At 49.6% G+C, this 19,804-nt stretch overlaps 1 protein-coding gene across 3 annotated transcripts; it reads left to right on the forward strand.

Moving 5' to 3' along the window:
- Nucleotides 1-96: 96 nt before the first annotated feature.
- PROSER3 (proline and serine rich 3) lies at nucleotides 97-18,174 on the forward strand. 3 transcript variants are annotated; one of them, XM_063113046.1, is made up of 11 exons: nucleotides 97-733; nucleotides 1,531-1,627; nucleotides 8,787-8,989; nucleotides 10,572-10,699; nucleotides 10,804-10,907; nucleotides 11,558-11,685; nucleotides 11,839-11,864; nucleotides 14,577-14,758; nucleotides 14,872-15,772; nucleotides 15,858-15,939; nucleotides 16,104-18,174. In XM_063113046.1, the coding sequence occupies exons 1-11, from the start codon at nucleotides 723-725 to the stop codon at nucleotides 16,261-16,263; spliced, it is 2,022 nt and encodes a 673-aa protein (XP_062969116.1). In that variant the 5' UTR covers nucleotides 97-722; the 3' UTR covers nucleotides 16,264-18,174. The 3 variants fall into 3 exon arrangements, with proteins under 3 accessions (XP_062969116.1, XP_062969114.1, XP_062969115.1); XM_063113044.1 differs by having other exon boundaries at nucleotides 11,558-11,640; nucleotides 11,725-11,864; XM_063113045.1 differs by having other exon boundaries at nucleotides 10,807-10,907; nucleotides 11,558-11,640; nucleotides 11,725-11,864.
- The last annotated feature ends 1,630 nt before the right edge of the window (nucleotides 18,175-19,804 follow it).

A 19,804-nucleotide genomic window follows, 5' to 3' on the forward strand; every position in this document is an offset into this window, starting at 1 on the left:
CCATCCTCAGTCGGGCCCAGAGCCCAGCCCCCTGGCAGGCCGGGCCTAATTCTGTGCCTCTGACTCAGCCTCGCGTGCGCAGCGGCCAGGGGGCGCGAGCACGAACAGTCCAGGCTGGCCCCCCGGGGGCCGCGCGCCGGGGCCTGAAATAGCTCATTTTGATCCCGCTACCTCGGCCAGGAGCCCAGGCTTGGCACATGGTGCAACCAGCTGCTCCTGCAGCAAAAGAGAAGTGGTTAGATGACCATGAGGACAGGTTGACTGGCTCGACTGATGAAGAAATGGCGGTTAGAGAGGGGACAGACTGCCTGCTTGTCACCGCATAGGAAAGAAAGAGAGACTGGAGTCGGGATGAGACTTCTAGAGCAAGAGGGAGGGCGATTGGAAAGTGGACTGCAGCAGAGCTAGGGTACTTGAGATCAGATCCCTTCCATTGGTCTACGGTCTTGCCAATTACTGCTGCACGCTACAAGTTCTCCAATCAAACATGCCCTCTCAGGCAGCCCGGCGTTACAGCCAGTCGTGAGACACCTCCCTTTGGACACTTTACCAGTTACTGTTATTTTCTTCTCTATCATTGGTCTTCCTGGAGGCCGCTCTCTTCTTGCGCGGCACTCCCAGAGAGGGGTGGGGCTGATAGGGTATTGCTAAGCGACAAAGATGCACGCGGGATCTGTCCGGTGAAGTAGTGCAGCAGACCAAATCGCTGAGGTAGATGCGGGATGGACCGCAGGTAAGGACTATCCCTCTTCCAGGGACACAGGAGGCCTGGGATGGACCAAGGGTGAGGGCAACACAGCCTAGGGACAGATTTGCTCGTGTCCGGAGTTTCTCGAGCTCAACCGCATTGAAACTACAACTCCCAAGATGCTCCACAGCCATTGACCGTTCCAGCCTTGGACTTCACCATCCCGGGGGTCCCATAAACGTCTTATATTCCGCTCTCTGAATTGCCCTCAGGGATTCTTTCCGCTAAGGTCGTCCAAGGGCAACTTGGGAATTGAGTTTTTTTATTTTGAAATTGCCTCCAGACACTCGTGGGTGTTGTTTTGAACTTTCCTCGCTTAGGCGGAGCCCAGTGAATCACGGGAATTGTAGTCCACCTACAGTTCTTAGCATCCCCAAGGATTTAAGGGAAATGTACGGTGATAGGGTCCAGTCGCAATTCGTAACCTGAGCTCCACTTCGAAATCACCTGGGATGCTGCGAAAAAGATACGGATATTTTGATTATGTTGGTCTGGGGTGGGAACCGCGCGTCTTTAATTTTAAAAGGCCCCTCCTAGACTGGATCCAGAGTTGAGAACCACCGGCTACCAGTTCCTGGGTTTTCTTTTAAGACTGTTCCAAGGGCTCATGGGAATCGTGCCTCCACTATCATTATCTTGAATGTTTAGCTGTGTTTCAAGGGAATTACAGTCCATCTCTTCCAGGAATCCATGGAAATTGTCTGATTCTGCCTTCCTCTCAGTCCCCCTCCCCACGCTGCAGTGACCATGTGCTGCCTGCCAACCCCACTCTTCCCTTGCAGCCTGCCAGTTTTTTCCACTCAAGACAGTCCCTTTGGAGATGCTCCCCTCGGCCGAAATCACTACTGGCCATCCCGAAGCCAGACCTGGTGCCCTGAGGTGAGGACACCCCACAGAGAGTGCTGAACTCCAGCTCAGTAGCAAGGGAGTGACTACTAGAGGGTAGGAAGACATGTAATGAGAAATGGGGATGAGAGATTAATAGTGAAAGGATGAGGCACAAATGCAAGGCAGCTCGCCGGAGAAGTTCCGATTTTATTTAGCGAGTACATCTGTTTTATAGGGTTAGAAGAGAGTTGATAGGTTTACAGGGGACACGGGGCGTTTGGGGATTGGATGGATTATGTTGCTAAGGGGCCAGGAGCAGGGAGCCTGCGCTGATTGGCGCGCGATTCGCGCCGGCGGGAAGGTATTGTGGCACCGGCGGGAAGGTATTGTGGCACCGTCGGGAAGGAAAAAGGCAGAAGAGAAGGGTAGCCAGCGCCATGATGGGGCACGGCCGAAAAAGGGTTCTCATACGACCTAATATTCTTCCCTTTTTGCTAGAATAGGGGCGACGTCCTTTTCTCTCTCTGGCTACTTCCTGCTGGTAGGGGGCGTCGTTTGGGAAGGGGTTGGAGTGTCAAGGAGGAATATGGTCAGGAGACCCCATAATATGGTGGAATATAGAAGAACCTCCTGGGGGGTGAAATGAATGAAAGTTCCCTGCAGCCATAAGTCGATAATCTGTTGAGTCCACTCCTGATGTGCAAAAACCGGGTGTGGTAGCCAGGCGTCGGAGGAAAGGGCATCTAGGAAGGCAATCCATCACGTCCTGTATGTTTCATCAGCATGTGGTGAGGAGTTTCTGAGAAGAGGCGGAGGGTTCATCAGTAGCTAGGAGTTGGTAGTTTCTAAGTAAAAGCTGGTTAAAAGTCTGGTTAGAAATTTTGCCCACTTGGGTTTGTAAAAACTTGAGTATAAAAGGTAAAAAAAAAAAAAAAAAAAAAAAAAGGCATACCAGGAGGATTACAGAGAGGGGGCCGAGGATGGGCCAAACCCAGGTTAGGAGAGGGTTGGACATTAGAGAGGAGAATGGGCTGGAGTCGGGTGGGGCACGCAGGCTGGTAGCTAATTCAGTGAGTTTAATGATGTTATTTTCTACCACACCCGATTCGTTAATATAATAACAACATACTTCTCTTAGGAAGAGGCAGGTGCCACCTTTTTCCGCTGTGAGCAGATCAAGGGCTCCCCTGTTCTGGAGGGTCACTTGGGCCAAAGAAGTTATTTGTTTTTGTAGGGAGGTTAGAGATTCTGCCGTGGACATGAGGGCCCTTTCTAACCTGGATTTAATATCTTCGACACCCCACAGAGAGTGGCCCAGGGCTCCTCCCGAGAGGCCGGCACTGGCGACGGAAATGGTTAAAGACATACCAACCAAGATAGGGAGGAAAGCCGCTCTTTTCTGTCGGTCTGGGGGATTAAGAAGGTGAAACATTTCTGAGCTGGTGTATACGGTGAGCTGGGGAACAATAGTTACGAGAAGGCAAGAAGAAGTTATGTTGGGGAGGAAAGTGGTGATAAGGGTTCCATTGCACCAAAAAAAGGTTCCAGGCAATGCATGAGTAGTATTTGTGAGGTTCAGACTGTATTGGCAAAAGGGGTCATTGAAAGATTTGTAAATAGTGGGGCCACAAAGGCGTGTTCTAGGGAGGAGGGTGTGGTTGCCGTCCTCAGGCTCCCACAAAGGAACATTGGGTAGGGGTGAAGAGGGAAGCGGGGCCTGGGAAGGGTTTGGACGAAGGAGTGAGTCGGTGTTGACTGGGACAGCAGCAAACAGGGGGCGAGCCAAGGAGGTGCACAAAAAGCAATTTCCGGGGGAAATGGATGGAATAGTCTGGTTTAAAAAGGACAGGGTATCGGAGATGATCTGTAACCAAGTATATATAGGGGAGCCCGGGGCATGAAGGGAAGGGGCATTTTCTAAAGAGGATATGATGTTCTGTTCATGATGTTTTATGTCTGTAGAGACAAGAGATATAGGGTTGTGAAGAGGAACATGCTCACGGGATATTTCAAAAGTTCCGCAGGGGTGTGAAGCATAGCCATTACAGTAAACAGAAGCAAGGACCCTGGTAGCCCATCGGCTCCCCCATGGGTCCTGGAGGGTTAAAGAACACTGTCGTTTGCCACCACACTGAAAAAATCAACTACCAGTAGGCTGTCCCATATACCCTAACCCCCAGTGGATCTTACATGACCAATATGGACAGCCGCCATAGGTGTCAGGCCACCAGCGGCAGTAATCGCGGGTCTGATCAGAGGAAGCAAAGGTAAGGGCGGTTGGCTTGTTTAATTAACTTGGAATTGGAAAGAGTGATAGTGACAGCCTCGGAGCAGCCTTTGATGGAGCAGTCCGCAGTAGCGGCCAAATGGGTGACTTTGGTGGTTTTTTTTGTGTGTGTATGACTCTCTCACCTTAAATCTCCATACATAAGACGGAGAAGAAGAGGAACTTTGAAGAAGTATAAAGAGAAAGAGGAGGAGGATATTAAAAGTGTTAAGAATACTAAAAGGGAGCATCCTTGTGGTTGATGAGAGGAGGGGCAGGAATGCGGGAAAATCGCAATTTCAGGGGATTAGATGGGTCCGGAGTACAAGAATAAGAGGGAGAAGGAGTAGATGGAGGGGAGCCTCGGGACTCTTCTGAGATATCCTGGATGCCGGTGGGGACGAGGTTCCGGGTGTCTGGTCTTAATCTAGAAATGTGAATCCAGGGAGTAAAACTGTTACCAGGTAAAGAGAGTTTGGCGGCTGTAGGGGTGCAAAGAATAACTGGGTAGGGGCCCTCCCACTTGGGCGTGAGAGGTCCTTTTTCTTCCGGGGAGTTATAATATACTAGTTGTCCAGGGTGGAGAGGCAAGAAGTTTTGAGAGGAAGCAGGGTCAGGAAGAAGCCAATCTTGAAATTTCCAAAGTTCAGAGCGGAGATGGAAAAGGAGAGGTAAATTGAGGTCTGGCGGTATTGGACCCTGTGAGGGAGTGAGCCCTGGAGGTAAGAGGGGACACCCGTACATTATTTCAAAAGGAGACAACAGAGAGTGTTTTTTTGGAAGAGCCCTTATCCTGAGTAAGGCCAACGGGAGTAGCTGAACCCAGTCCAGGTGTAGTTCTAAGGATAATTTTGTTACAATATTTTTAAGAGTTCTGTTGGATCTCTCTACCTTTCCAGAAGCCTGGGGACAATAGGGACAGTGTAAGTGCCACTGAAAAGAGAGAGCTTGGGAAACTTTCTGGGTAATCTGAGAGAGAAACTCAGGACCATTGTCTGACTGTAATGAAGTGGGCATTCCAAACCTAGGGATAATCTGAGAGAGAAGGATGGACGCCACTGTAATAGCCCTTTTATTAGATGTGGGGAAGGCCTCTACCCATCCAGAGAAGGTATCTACGAACACTAGGAGATATCTGGTGTGTCGTGCAGGCGGCATGTTAGTGACATCCACCTGCCAATCAGCTGCAGGTGTGTGACCTCTGGCCTGGTGGGAGGGGAAAGGTTTAGGTTTTTAAGGAGTGTTGGGGTTAGTGTGCTGGCAGACTTTACAAGTAAGGGAAATTTCCTGTAGGAGGGCTTTATCTAAAGGGGACTAGTGTGGAAGAGAGCATGTAGAAGCTGGAACAGGGCCGTATTGTCTGCGGGGGGCATGTCAGTGAGGGCGGCTAAAAGGTGAGCAGGGTTATGTTCGGGGTTCATGGCCGCTGTTCGTGCAGCCGCATCGGCCCTGGAATTGCCCTGTGTGATAGGGGAGTTGTCTTTCTGATGAGACTTGCAGTGAACTACCCCTAGCCAGATGGGCAGACTAGAGGCCTCTGTAAGTTTGGTGATAAGGGATGAATTAGTGATTGAGTTTCCTTCTGTGGTGAGTAGGCCCCGTTCCCTCCACACAGCAGCATGGGACAACAGGATGTGGAAAACATATTTGGAGTCAGTGTAAAGCGTGAGGGATTTACCTTGGGCTAAAATATAGGCTCTTGTAACTGCTATAAGCTCAGCCTGTTGGTTGGTAGTGCCTGGGGGTAGGGGTTTGGCTTCTATGATTTCGGTGAGCGAGGTTACGGCATATCCTGCATAATGGGCAGAGTCCTGTCTGAGAGAACTACCATCCGTAAACCAAATGTAATCGGGATGAGAGAGAGGTCCTTCTGAAATAGAGGAGTGACAGGGCAGGAAGTTTTCTAGGGCCTCCAGGCAATCCTGGGAAGGGGTGCCTATACCTGAAGGACAAGGTATGGGAAGTAAAGTGGCAGGATTTAAGGGGGGGCACGGAAGAAAGGTGATGTCAGGTTTTTCGAGGAAGGAGGTGAGAAGGGACAAAACAACCCTGGACGGAGGGAGGGATTGAAGTCCCTTGTATGTCAGGAGATCCTTTAAGTGGTGGGGGGAAAGGATAGTTAATGGTGCCCCGAAAGTTAATTTGTATGCCTCCTTTTGTAAGAGCTGTCCGGCGGCTAGGACCCTTATGCAGGGTGCCCATCCATGGACAGTGGGATCTAACTGCTTAGAAAGGTATGCTACGGGAGCAAAGGAGGGTCCATAATTTTGTTCCAACACCCTGAGTGCCTGTCCGCCCTTCCCATGGATGTACAAGAAGAAAGGTTTAGAGAGATCAGGGAGATGGAGTGCTGGCGCCTGTACAAGGGTCTGTTGCAATTTTAAAAAGGGATGGCGGGGGGAGGAGAGTAGGGGTTCATCAGGGGGACCCTTAGTTAGGTTATACAGAGGTCTGGCCAGGAGGGAATAATTTGGGACCCAGGCTCTGAAGTATCCAGCTAATCCCAAAAATGACAATATTTCAGCCTTTGTTTGGGGAATGGGAAGGTCCATGAGAAGTTGTTTTCTATTAAGCGTAATTGACTTTTTCCCTGGGGAAAGGAGAAAGCCGAGGTAGGTTACCATTGACTGGGAAATTTGGGCTTTATGTGGGGAGACCTGATATCCTTTATTAGCTAAGTGATTTAATAGGTGAGCAGTATCTGTTTGAGATTGCTCCCACGAGGGGCTGCACAAGAGAACGCCATCTACATACTGAAGAAGCATGGAATCGGGGTGGTTGGCATAAGAATCAGTGAGATCCTGGGCTAAAACCTGGCCAAAGATGTGAGGACTGTCCCGAAATCCCTGTGGGAGAACAGTCCAAGTAAATTGTCGGGAGTGTCGGGTGTGAGGATCAGTCCAAGTGAAAGCAAAAATATCTTGAGAGCTTGGCGCTAGAGGTATAGAGAAGAAAGCATCCTTTAAATCCAAAGCCGAAAAATGGGTTGTGGTGGCTGGGATGTTAGAAAGGAGGGTATAGACATTGGGCACTAAGGGATGGATAGGGATGACCGAGGAGTTAATGAGGCACAAATCCTGCACCAAGCGATCCAATTCCCATACACGCCTTCGCTCCTCAGGAAGGAGAGTGTTAGACTGTAAGCCTGCAGGATCCACTGAAACTCCCTAACATAGGTGGTGGGGTCAGTGGTAAAGGAGCCCAGTTTCTTCTCTAATTGTGTGAGATCAGAGATGGAAAAAGGTACATGAACTCTGATTACCCCTTCTGGGCCAGCCACCTCTCGAAGCGGTGCAATAGTGGGAGGGACTGGAGGGAGCCCCTGTGATCTAGTCAGTGGAGGACTAAAAGGTTTTGCGGGAGGAGGGGAAACGGGGGGCAGCTGGGGAATTGGAGTGGAAGGGGAAGCTGAAATGGAAGATGGCGGAGAGGAAACTGAGGCAGAGGGGGAAGTGGGAGCGGAGGGAGGTGGGCGGTATGCGGGTGGTTCATCTGCAGGATCGAAAGTAGGAGGGTAGGGCTGAGCCCGTGGCGCACTCAGTAGAGTGCTGCGCTGGGAGCGCGGCAACGCTCCCGCCGCGGGTTCGGATCCTATATAGGAATGACCGGTGCACTCACTGGCTGAGTGCCGGTCACGGAAAAAAAAAAAAAAAGAAAGTAGGAGGGTATTTTGTCTCAGGAGGTGAAAGGCCTCGACATAGGGGATCTCCTTCCACTTTTTGAGGTGCTGGCAATAGTTAAAAAGGTCGCGAAGGAGGTCTGGGTGTAGGGATCCCTCAAAAGGCCAATGGTTTTGGTTGTCCAGGGGGTACTGGGGCCAATCTTGAGTACAAAATCTGATTAAGAGCTTTGGCTTAATATCTGGTATAAGGGAGAGTACAGTAAGGTTTCTGAGTTAGTATTTGAGGGGCGAGGTTTCCGGAAGGGATGAGGAGGCTCCCATTGTGAAGTGGACAGAGATAAGGAAATCAAGAGGAAGAGAAAAAGAGAAAACAAGGAAATGAATCCTCGGGCCAGAAGTGGGTCAGCAAAATCCAGGAGGCATCCCCCGAGGAGTTTGTGAGCCACGGAGGTTCTATAGGAACCAGATTAGGAGGAGAGTGAGGGTCGTCACCCACACTTCAAGCTCCCAGGAGGCACAGTGCCGGAGGCCATGAGGAACCTAGTACTAGGATTTTTGGAAACCTTTTTAGCGTCCAGAGAGAGAGAGAGAGAGAAGCAGAAAGGAGCCTCCACCCTGAACCCTCACGCTCAGAGGCTCCTGGAGAGAAGGGAGTGGATAGCCGGAGGGACTGCCACGACCCTAAAGGTCTTAATGGGGTGTAAGTTTACATCTCTTAAGGGCGCCGGAGCCTTGTTGGTCGATAACTGCTCCCCTGTAGCCCAGAAGAGGGTGGCAGCCCTATAAGGGAGACTTACCCAAGAGTGGAAACGGTGGTGAGTGCGAAGAGCCAGCGCCCGAAAAGGTGGATGAGGGTGAGCTGCCTTGGTTGAGATGGAGATGGGGCCCACAGTGGACAAACCCGCCTCCCGGGTTTCAGCACCAATGAAAGGATGAGGCAGCTCACCAGAGAAGTTTCGATTTTATTTAGCGAGTACATCTGTTTTATAGGGTTAGAAGAGAGTTGATAGGTTTACAGGGGACACGGGGCATTTGGGGATTGGATGGATTATGTTGCTAAGGGGCCAGGAGCAGGGAGCCTGCGTTGATTGGCGCGTGATTCACGCCGGTGGGAAGGTATTGTGGCACCGGCAGGAAGGAAAAAGGCAGAAGAGAAGGGTAGCCAGCACCATGATGGGGCGCAGCCAAAAAAGGGTTCTCATACGACCTAATAAATAGATGGTTCTTTCTCCCCATCCCCAAACTTCGTGTGTGTCTTCATTCCCCTACAAGGATGACCCCTCAGACTTCGCTTTTTCTTCTTGTGCTCTCCCCGGTTTTAGACCCTGAGCCCATCCAGGTCCCAGAGATCGAGGCTCCCACAAGCTCCCAAGGTTCTAGCCACACGTCCCAATTCCCCTGAGCTGTTTGAGGAGTCCTGGCCATCCAGTTCAGGGACCCCTTCCCCACCCAGCACCACTGAGGGACAGATGGGAGCCTCCCCACCACCCACTCTGATTGACAACGGGGACTCTGTGGTGGCCAAGTAAGTACCAGCAGCCCTGGGGAAAAAGGGTTAGAAAAGCCCTGGGTTAGAGGGGTGGAGAAGGCATTACACAATAATCATCATAGCTAGAACTGTTTATGCAGCACTCTTTTAGGATCAAGCACTTCACGTGTTGTGGAATATACTAAAAAGCATATGTACTTCACAGGGCCTGGTTTTCCAAAGCCTTGCAGTTTCAAATATTGACCTTGCAAGGACAGGAAATTTCCCTCAGGCTATAAGTCTCTGTTGCAAGATAAGGATTGTGGCACAGCAGGTTGCTGGCTCAAAGACATACTAGTTACTGATTGTTATGTAAAGATACTGAGAAATTGCTGTTAAGAAGGAATGTTTGCTAAGATCAAACTTGTTGATAGGACCACTTAATTGCCTTACTGGAATGTCATTTGGCTTGTTTCACTGAAAGTTACCAGCCTATACTGTTAAACTATAACCCCATCTTTGTCTCTTCCTGTAACTTCCTGGTCTGGAAAATAAATGCAGGAAGAGAACCCCAATTCAATGTTAATATCCCAAGGAAGGGATGGCTCTCGCTTGAGCATCCTAAAGGGAGATTAACCACTTCGGGGCCTCTCACTGCTCAGTAGAGATGGGCTTTAAGTAATCTTTTGCATCTCCGTCACCCAGGGGGAGTGAGGTGACAAATCAGTGGGGGGCGAAGCAACGCAAAGCAACAACGTGTTATTAAGAGCTCTGAAGCTAAACTGCCTGGGTTCAAATCCCAGCTCTGTCACTTACTCTCTGTATGACATTGGCCTTGGTTTCTAATATCTCTATATTGACGATATTATAGCACATATTCCCTAGGGCTGTTTTGAGCTTTCAGTGAGTTACTATATGTAATGATCTATAATAATGCCTGTCACTTAGTGAGCACTTGGATTTGTAGGACACATGTTCAGCTGCCAAAATAAAGAGTCCCAAATGTGGCTTAAAGAAAATAGTATTTATTTTTCCTTCACCTAACAGTCCAAACAGAAGCAACCAGGGCTGAGATGGCAGCCCCTACTTGAGGTGTCAGGGACACAGATTCCTTCTACCTTGCTGCTCTCTCATCCCTAGGTTGTTGCCCTTTCTTTCATGGACCAATATGGCTTCCAGCCACATTGAGTTTCTTTTTTTTTTTTCTCTTTTAAAGATGACTGGTAAGGGGATCTTAACCTTTGACTTGGTGTTGTGAGCACCACGCTCTCCCAAGTGAGCTAACTGGCCATCCCTACTTAGGGATCCAAACCCATGGCCTTGGTGTTATCAGCACCACACTCTCCCAAGTGGTCAGCCCCACATTGAGTTTCTAGAATCACATCTTCTCATACCGTTTGTCAAGAACCTAGTCACATGGCCACAAGGTTACAAGGGTACCTGGTAAGTGTAGTCTATAGAAGAGTAGCTCTGTGCTTAGCTAAAAATTACATTACTATGTAATAAAGGAAACATATATGGAGGGATAACTAACAGGCTCTGCCATGGTAATTGATAAACATTGGCTATTATGATTATTATTGGTATTTTTATTTGACTCTCCTCACTCCACTCACTTCCTATCCCCCAATGCTCACAGGTATATAAACAGGTTTCGCCAGGCTCAGCCCACAAGCCGAGAGGAACGCCAGCCTGCAGGCCCAACCCCTGCTGACTTTTGGTGGCTGCAGGCTGAGTCTCCAGACCCCAGCAGTCAATTTGCAGCAGGTACCTCCTTCAGTCCCATTCACCCCCTGGCCTAAAACCTTTCCTGATCAATGACCCCAGGAGCCACTCCTCCTGGCCCTCATAACTGAATTGGGGCTTCTTAGCAGGAGCCAACAAACCAGAAGGAAGACCCAGTACAGCAGTTCCAACTCCTGCCAAGATGGCCAGCACATCCCAGGCTATGGCTCCCCTTCAGGAAATAAAGCAGGTGACATTCCCATCCACTCCCAACCTGTGTGCCTGAATTGACAGCACCAGCCACGGGACAGACTTAGAGTGAATCCCCAATTTGAAGAAGCTTAGACAAAAAGGGAGAATTTGTTGGCTAATGTAATTGAGAAATCTAAAAGTTGATGGTTTCGGGCACGACTGGATCCAGGTGGTTGAACAATGTTGGGAGGAGCCCACCTTCTCAGCTCTGTGTTGTTCTTTGTGGGGCTCAATCTCAAGTGGGTTTTCCCCTCACAGTAGCCATGATGGCCCCCAGTGATTCTAGGCTCCCATGGTACTTACTTATTTACTCCAGTAGAAAGTGGGGCTTTCCAGTAGCTCCATCCAAATCACCAGGGCTCACTCTCATTTGCTCATCCTTGAGCCAGTCAGTGTGAACCACAGGATAGAATATTTTGATTAGTCAGCTCTGGTCAGGAAGGTGAGGTCAGTCATTCTCCAACAGCAGTGACTTGCACATGACGTTGTGGATCCAAAGAGAAAAACCGGGTCTCTCTTCCCTGAGGAAGAGAAGCAGATTCTGAATGGCATGTGGGGAAGAGACCTGCACTCTAGGTCCCTGTCCAGACCCCCTTTCCCAACAGCCTTTGGGGTGGGAGCTGGCCTCTGACCCTTCTCACCCTGCAGAACCTCAACACATGGAACTCATCCCTGCTGGACCTGGAGATGCTGAGCCTACAAAGCAGAGCTTCCAAGCTGCTCAAACGCAGGTGCCTCCGCCACCCCCATCATCCTTCCCACTCCTACAGCTCCAGGTGAGCCCACTTTGCCTCACTTCTGCCTTCTCCCTGCAGCAAGACCTCCACCTCCTCCTCCTCCCTCAGCCCCAGTGATGCCAGCAGCTTCTCGTTCCCCATCAGTTCTGATGACCTCTCTCCTTTCTCCATGACCTTCACCCCTGACTCCAGTAAGGGCTCTGGCCCCAGGAGACCTGGTAAGTGCCACGAGGCAAGGATTGAGAGCAGCCTGGGTGCAAACCCCAGCTCTGCCACTGATCAGCTGTAAGACTTTGGGCCTCTCTGGGTCTTGTTTCCCCAACTGTAAAACAGCCATAATAATTGTATTCCTTTCCTGTGGGTATTATGTTAGTGAATACATGGGAAGCACTTAGCACAGCTCTGTTAACAATTGCTATTGCTCCAAAATCAGAAGGCTTCATAACAGCCAGCTGCCAAAAAAAAAAGTCAGAAGGCTTTTTCAAATTTTGCACCACCCTGATTTGACAGCAAAATCTGACCTAAAGAACTATTTATAGTCTATATTGATCTCATTTAGGGTGGATATTTATACTTTTTGCTATGTTATATATTACGTTGAACCATATGAAATTTTTGTTTCTGTAAGTCAAAAATGTTCAAAGACTTGCCAGTTAGCTCAGTTGGTTAGAGCATGGTGTTATAACACCAAGGTCAAGTGTTCAAATCCCCACCCTGGCCAGCCACCAAATATTGGCAATTTCATATGGTTCAACTAAATATTAATGCATTTGAGTCTGGTGTAGTGCCCCAGACCCATGCCTATGCTGGACATACCATGTGACTTTGCTAAAATATGCAAATGGCTGAACTCTCAGGATTTCAGAGATGGGATTAAGGACCAGGTTTAATATTGTTGTTATTGTTACTCTGTGTCCAGGTCCTTGGCTGCAGTGTACAAGATAGATGTTATCTGGGTCTAACAGGGCTCCTGCAAGTCCCTACAAGTAAACAGAGGTGTTCATGCATGTCATGTGATCCTGCCCAAGGACCCGCCTGTCTGATTCTTCACTCTTTCCAAGCTTCACCTTTACACCTCTCCCTCCTGGTCCTCAGTTTTCTCATTTGTCAAATGGAGATAAAACTAGTACCTATTTCATGGGTTGTTTGCAGTTAAATTTATTCATTCATTCATTTAACAAACATTGAATCCTACTGTATATGAAGGCCTGTGAGCAGGATTGGGGATTCCACAGCAAACCAACCATGCATGTTCCCACCTTCAGGGTCCTCACAGCATAGTGGGTGTGGGGCAGAGAATACAAACAAATGTGAAATGTAAGCAGAAATGAAGGACATGTAGGATAGGATTGTGGAGCTGGGAAGTCAGGGAGAGCTTCCTGGAGGTGGTGCTATCTCAGTGAAGACCTGAATGATAAAGGTGGAGATGGACAAGAGCCTACCAGCACGTACAACGGACTTCAAGTGGGAGGGAGCATGGGGCAGACAATGGGCCAGAAAAAGCTAGAGCCAGGGATGAGAGTAGTGTGGCATAAGGTGGGAGAGGTGGGCAGGGGTCAGATTACATTGGGCCATGTAGACATGGTGAGGCATTTGATTGTTATGTTATTAATACTGGGAGCCACAGGAAAGTTCTGAGCATGGAAAGGACATGATTTTTCTTGGATGTTAAGAGACTCATTATGGCTGCTGTCAATACCCAGAGAGAGACACTGGTGGTTTGGCCAGAGGAACAGAATGGAGTGGAGAGAAGTAGCCAGGTTTGAAAGTTAACAGCAGGATTTAGGGGAGAAGGGGAAGGGAGAGGTCTGGGATGATCCCGCCTTCCTTTGTGCAGCATCAGATGGTAGGGCCTCCGAAAGATAATGTTAGCTCTACTGATCATGATTTATGAAATGATTCTCTGGGTGATGGAAATGATGTTTGTTTGCCTCACTGGACTGAGGACAGTACCTGGCCCTGCCCTTAGTCATTGCTATGTTCTCAGCACAGGGCTGGGCACTGGGATGGAGCACAATAAACAGTTTATTTTGCATTCGTGCCACATATATTGATTGCATGAGATCCTGTTCTTGACACAGGGGCTGTGGTAATAGACAAGACAGACAAAAACCACTGCCCCTACATAGCTGGCATTGCGGAGGGAGAGACGAACAATAAAGTCAAGAAGTGTGATATTTAGTATGTTAGGTGGTAAGTGCTAAGGAGAAAAATGAAACAGGACAGAGGATAGGGACTGGTAGGACTGGAGGTTGTTGCAATTTTGAGTGGGGTAGCCAGGGAAGGCATCACTAAGAAGGTGACATTTGGGCAAAGACCTGAAGGATGCCAGGTAGTGAACCCTGTGATACATGAAGGAAGAAGATTCGAGGCAGAGGGAACCACAAGTGCAAAGGCCTTTGCCTTTTACCAGGAGAGAGGTGCAGTGAGGGGAGGTTCTTAACCAGGAAAGCCCTGATCTGACTCAGGTGTTCACAGGCTCCCTCTGTGAGTGGGGAACAGATTAAGAGGACAGGAGAGTAGGGAGACCAGGAAGGAGGCTACTGTGATAGTACAGGTGGGGTGAATGGGGTTGGACCAAGGGGAAGGGTGGTGGCACAGAAGTGGGCAGATTCTAGAGAATCTGTCTTATTCACTGCTATAACCCCAGTGCCCAGAACAGTGCCTGGCATATAGTAAGAGCTCAATAAATATTTGTTGAATGAATGAAGCTGAATGAGGACAGGTTGAGAAGCCCAGGAGTACTCTCTGATTTTGACTTCTGACTTTGCCCCCTTCCCCACTTCTCACTCCAGAGAGGAGTTGGGACATTATCTGGACAGCCTGTCTGAATAACCCTCTGGTACAGTTGAAAGGTATGTGTGCAGGCTGTTGGTTTGTTGATCACCCTGGCCCCTGCCTCACCCCTCTCTCCTCTGCTTCCCCCACAGCAGCCCAGGCACCGGCCCAGGCCCCCACCCCTGTTCCAATTCCTGTCTCCTCCCGGGTACCACTTCGGCCAGAGGATGATATTCTGTACCAGTGGCGGCAGCAGCGGAAGCTTGAACAGGCTCAAAGAGGCGAGGGTGACGGAACCTGGGTGCAGTCCCGGACCCCTGTCCTCACCACTCTGGTGAGTTGGGGGAGGAAGGATCCTGCAGATGCTGGAGGGAGAGCCTGAGAGGGACTGAGTACCCTCCACCCTCTTTCTCTGACTCTCAGATCCCTCTTTCTATCTGTTTACAGACCTCTGCTGCCCCTGCGGAGACCCTTGGTTCCCACAGCACCCAGCCTAACTGCGTCCCACTGTGGGGCAGTTTGGCCCGGCCTGATCCTCCAGAGGCCTTCAATGCAGAGAGGCCTCCTATTCCCCCAGGGTTCTCACCACACATCTTCTGGGCCCCCAGCCCCCACAGCTTCTTCTGGGCCCCACAGTCCAGTCCCTGGGTATCTCTCGGGGCTGTTCCTCCCACGCCACCAACCTCCACCCTAATTCCTCCACACTCCATCCCGGCAACATCGGCCTCCATCTCCGCGCCCCCTGTCGTCCCCCAGGGCCCGTCCACCCCTGAACCAAGTAGTTCCGCCCAGCCCAAGAGGCTGGGTCCCCAGCCTCGGAGGGGCAGAACCCCACACCAGGAGGCTGCTGGGCAAGTCACGCCAGCTGAGGAGGGGCCTGACCCGCAGCTCAGGGGTGCCCTGGGCCAGGTAGTGACAGCCCGGCTGTTCCCTGACAACTTGGAGGACACTCCCCCTCTCCTCCAGAGCCTGCCTCCACCCCAGGCTGAATCTATGAAAGTAAAGGCCACACACCCACAAGCCAAGGTTATGCTTCCTCGCTCAGAGGTCACGCCCCCTCAAGCCAAATCACACTGTCAGTCTAAGGCCGAGTCTCCGAAAGCCAAGGCCACGTCCCGCCCAGTGGGGTTGAGGAAGGGCAAGGCCACTCCCTCCGCTGAAGCCGGGTATCCGCAGCCCAAGGGCCCACCCGCTCTATCTGAGGAAGCCTCCACGCTCGTCAAGGCCCCACCACCCACCTTCAAGATGGGGTCGCTCGAGGCTGTAGCCACGCCCCCGCCCGCTGCTCACCACGCCCCCTCAGAGGACCTGCTCTGCCAGGCCGCTAGACTTCTGGAGGCCGCTGAAGGTGAGTCGAACATTGGCGCCCCCCGAATCTGGGTGGTGGTCCAGCCCTGGGTCTAGGCCCCTTGAGCTTGCTCTTTTCCCCCCAGACTCCGACGGCAGCGAGTTCCAGGACGACACCATGCTGCAGGTGCTAAGAGCCCAGAGGGCAGAGCTGCGGCGGCAGAAAAGGTGACCCTCCATCACCATGATGTACAACCCTGGGCCCCTGAATCCTCTGAGACTCCCCTTGGGTGCCCAGCCCTCCTGAGCCCTTTTCCCAAAACCCCATCTACAGCCCCAGACCCTAATCCTGAGCACATATCCCAGCCTCTACTCCCCTGGCTTACCTCCAGGAAAGTGGACTCACGATTATTCCTCCTGCTGGACCACACCAAAGACCCGGAATCTTGGCCCCCTCCAGCCAGGTTGGCCTCCTCCAGCCAGGTCGCTCCCCAGGTCCCCAAGGAGGCGGCTACGAGAGAAGGAGCCTCCCTTGAGGCCAGACGACTTTGAATTGTATGAATTCTATTTTCCTGGTTATCTCTGAAAAAGGGGTTGTTTTGAAAAGGCCAAAAGGTCATGCTAATTTAAAGAAATATGCCCCCCTCCCAAACCCCCAATCCCCATGGTTCTGTTCCCCCCCCATGGCTCTGCCCCTTCCCCCTTCCCCCTCTTTCCTGACCACTGAAGCAAAATCTCTTTTCCAGTTTCATCCTCCTTTGAGGGGGGATGGGGAGGGTTCCAGGCAAGACTTCAGGCAAGACCAGGACCCACCTTAGTTGACTCTCAACTCAGGAGTGGAGCCTCCTGGCTCAGATGGGACCAAAGGGACCGTCCTCTGGCATTAAGCTAATGGGGTCATCATAGTATTGGACAGTGGTCAGTCCTCAGTCCACATCCTGCTTGTCCCAGCAGCAGCATTTGGTGAAGCTGATCCCTCCTTCCTTGAAGCACTTTCTTCCCCTGCTTCCAGAACCCCTCTCCTTGCTTCTCTGGTCATGCCTCCTCAGTGCCTCAGCCTGTCAACTTTTGGCATGTCCTAGGGCCCTGGCTTTGACTTCTTTATCTACACTCACTCCCAGGTGTTCTTGTCTAGCTTCATGGCTCTAAACCCCATCTCTATTCTGATAGTCCCCGAATTTCTGTCTAGCCTAGACCTGGCCACTCAACCTTGGGCTTCTACATCTTGCTGCCTGCTCACCATCTCCACCCAAAGGTCTAAAAGACATTTCAAATTCTGTAGACCCTAATCTGAGCTCCCAATCTTCCCCTTCAATTTGCTCCTACCCCCACTTTCGTCAGACCCCCACCCACTGTCCTAGCTGCTCAGGCCAAAAGCTGTATATCCTTGACTCCTCTCTTACCTTTGCGCCCACAGTCAGTCAACCAGCAAATCCTGTCATCTATCTTTAAAATCTATCCATAATTCAACCTCTTCTTCCCCTTCCACTGCCCTGTCTAGGCTTTCATTACCTCTTACATGGATTATTGAGAAACTTATTGTTATAAACATGTCTGCACATTCTTTGATACATTTGCTACCAAGAGGTATAGTCTATGTCTCTTCCTTTGAAACTGGACCCCTCAACAAATAGAACACAGAGACAGTGATACAGCTTAACTTGCAAAGTTCAATTAGAAAAGATGCCATACCTGCCAGCTGTCCCCCCCCTCCCACCCATCCCCCTAAAAAAAAAGAAAAAGGAGAAGGGCTGGCTGGTTAACTCATTTGGTTAGAGCACAGCCTTATGACACCAAGGTCACAGGTTTGAATCCCCGTACCAGCCAGCAGCCCAAAAAAGGAAAGAAAGAAAGAAAAAATTTTAAAGCCTGGCCAGTCAGTTCACTTGGGAGAGCGTGGTGCTGGTAACACCAAGGTCACAGGTTTGGATCCCTGTACCAGCCAGCATTGGCCTCCCCCCACCCAAAAAAAAAGAGAGAGAGAGAAAGAGAAAGAAGAGAGAAATGATGATATGGTCAACCTGTTTTCCTTTCTTTCCCTCTTTCTATCTCATTCTCCCTGATGCTTGCTTTAGAGGTCATGTAAGAAAACGGATTGCCTCCCTCTATCCACTAGCCACAAAAAAAAAACACCCTGATTGCCATGCTGGGGAGAGGTTTGGGTTACACAGATGTATGCACTTAGGAAACTCAGTGAAATATGTGAATTTCATTGTACATAGAGTTTACCACAAAAGTAAAATAACTTTAAAGATATCCATGCCAAAATATTTAGGGGACAGTATACCAATATCTGCAATTTCTTTTGAAATGCATCCAAAAATTACTTGGATTGATGGATGAATAGAGTAATAGGTAGGTATGAAATAAAGCAAATATAGTAAAATATTCATGCTAGGATTGAAGTGGTGGATATGTGGGTGTCCATTGTAAAACTTTTCAACTTTGCTTTAAGTTAGAAACTTTTTATAATAAAAATGATGAAGAATATTTGATCAGGATTGTTTTGATATCTGTATTTATTAAAAAGAGGGGATAGGATGGATTTATTCTAACAGCAGCTTCTGTATGTCACAGACATGATAAATATTTGTTTTCAGCCTTTTTGAACAAACCATACATTTAAATGAAATCAACAAGAAGGAAATAGTGCTTAGTTATAAGGAGAAGTAAAAGATGTTTATAGTAGCAGAATGTGGGCTAGTTGGTGGGAGCGGGGGTTGGGGGAGGTGACTAGAAGGATTCCTGAGGAAGTTACACTTAGACTGAGGTAGGAATTGTCTAGTTGACAAGGGGCTGTCCTAATTACTATTGCTGGGTAACAAACCACCCCCACCCCCACAACTTAGTGGCACAAAAAAATAATTTTATTATGCTCATGGATTCTGTGAGTCAGAAATTTGGACAGAGAGCTGGACAGTTAGCTGGTTAGAGCGTAGTGTCACAACATCAAGGACAAGGGTTTAGATCCTCCTACCAGCCAGCCATAAAAAAAGAAAAGAAAAGAAATTTGGGCAGAGCACAACTGGGGACAGTTTGACTCTGCTCCGTGTTGTCTGGGGCTTCAACTGGGAAGACTCAAAGGTGACGACAGCTGTGGGGTGGAGTTCTCTGGAACCTCTTTATTCACACTCTGGCACCAGGGCTGAGATGACTCAAAGGCTGCACTCAGCTGGGTCTGTCCATTGTAATGCCGGTACATAGTCTTTCCACTGGCTTAGGCTTCCTCAAAGCGTGGCTGCCTCAACATAGTCACAATTCTCACATGATGCTTCATGGCTCTATGGCTAGTCATTCCAGTGGACAAGAAGGAAGCTACATTGCCTTTTACCACCTAGCTGTGGAAATCACAAGTGTCAATTCCACTATTTTATTAGTTGAAGCTGTTACCATCCTGCCGAGATACGCGGAAAGCGAGCATAGATGATGAAATGAATTTGCAGCCATATTTTAAAACCACCACATGGGTTGGTGGGGGGAATACTCCAGGCTGAGGAAACATCATATGGGAAATCCCTGTGATGGGCGTAAGGTCAGCAAGTTCAATAGGTGAAATAAGTAACTGTAAATTGACCTCTTCACCAGCACTCTACCTAATCCCTACTTTATTTTTCTCCATAGAGCTGATGACTTTCTAATATCCTATATTTTAAAATATTTATTTTATTCATGGTTTGTCTTCTCCCACTAGCTTTTGAGCTCCAGTGTGGGTATGTTATCCCTTCCCTCATCCCTGTTTTGTATATTGATGTATCCACAAATTAAGTACTCAGAGTTTTGTTTTGTTTTGTTTTAAAGATGATCGGTAAGGGGATCTTAACCCTTGACTTGGTGTTGTCAGCTCCACGCTCTCCCAAGTGAGCCAACCGGCCGTCCCTGCATAGGGATCCGAACCCGTGGCCTTGGTGTTACCAGCACCACGCTCTCCCAAGTGAGCCACGGGCCGGCCCGTACTCAGAGTTTCTGAATGAATGGGTGAATGAGTGAATGGACCGGGGAGGTACCGCTGAGGTGAGAGCCTTGTTGAGGGCATGACCCATGAGAGAGCCCTCTCGGAAAGGGCGTTGTTACTGTGTTTTCTGGACATGCTCAG

This window comes from Cynocephalus volans, chromosome 10 (assembly GCF_027409185.1).
Source record: "Cynocephalus volans isolate mCynVol1 chromosome 10, mCynVol1.pri, whole genome shotgun sequence".
NCBI classification, from domain to species: Eukaryota; Metazoa; Chordata; class Mammalia; order Dermoptera; family Cynocephalidae; genus Cynocephalus; species Cynocephalus volans.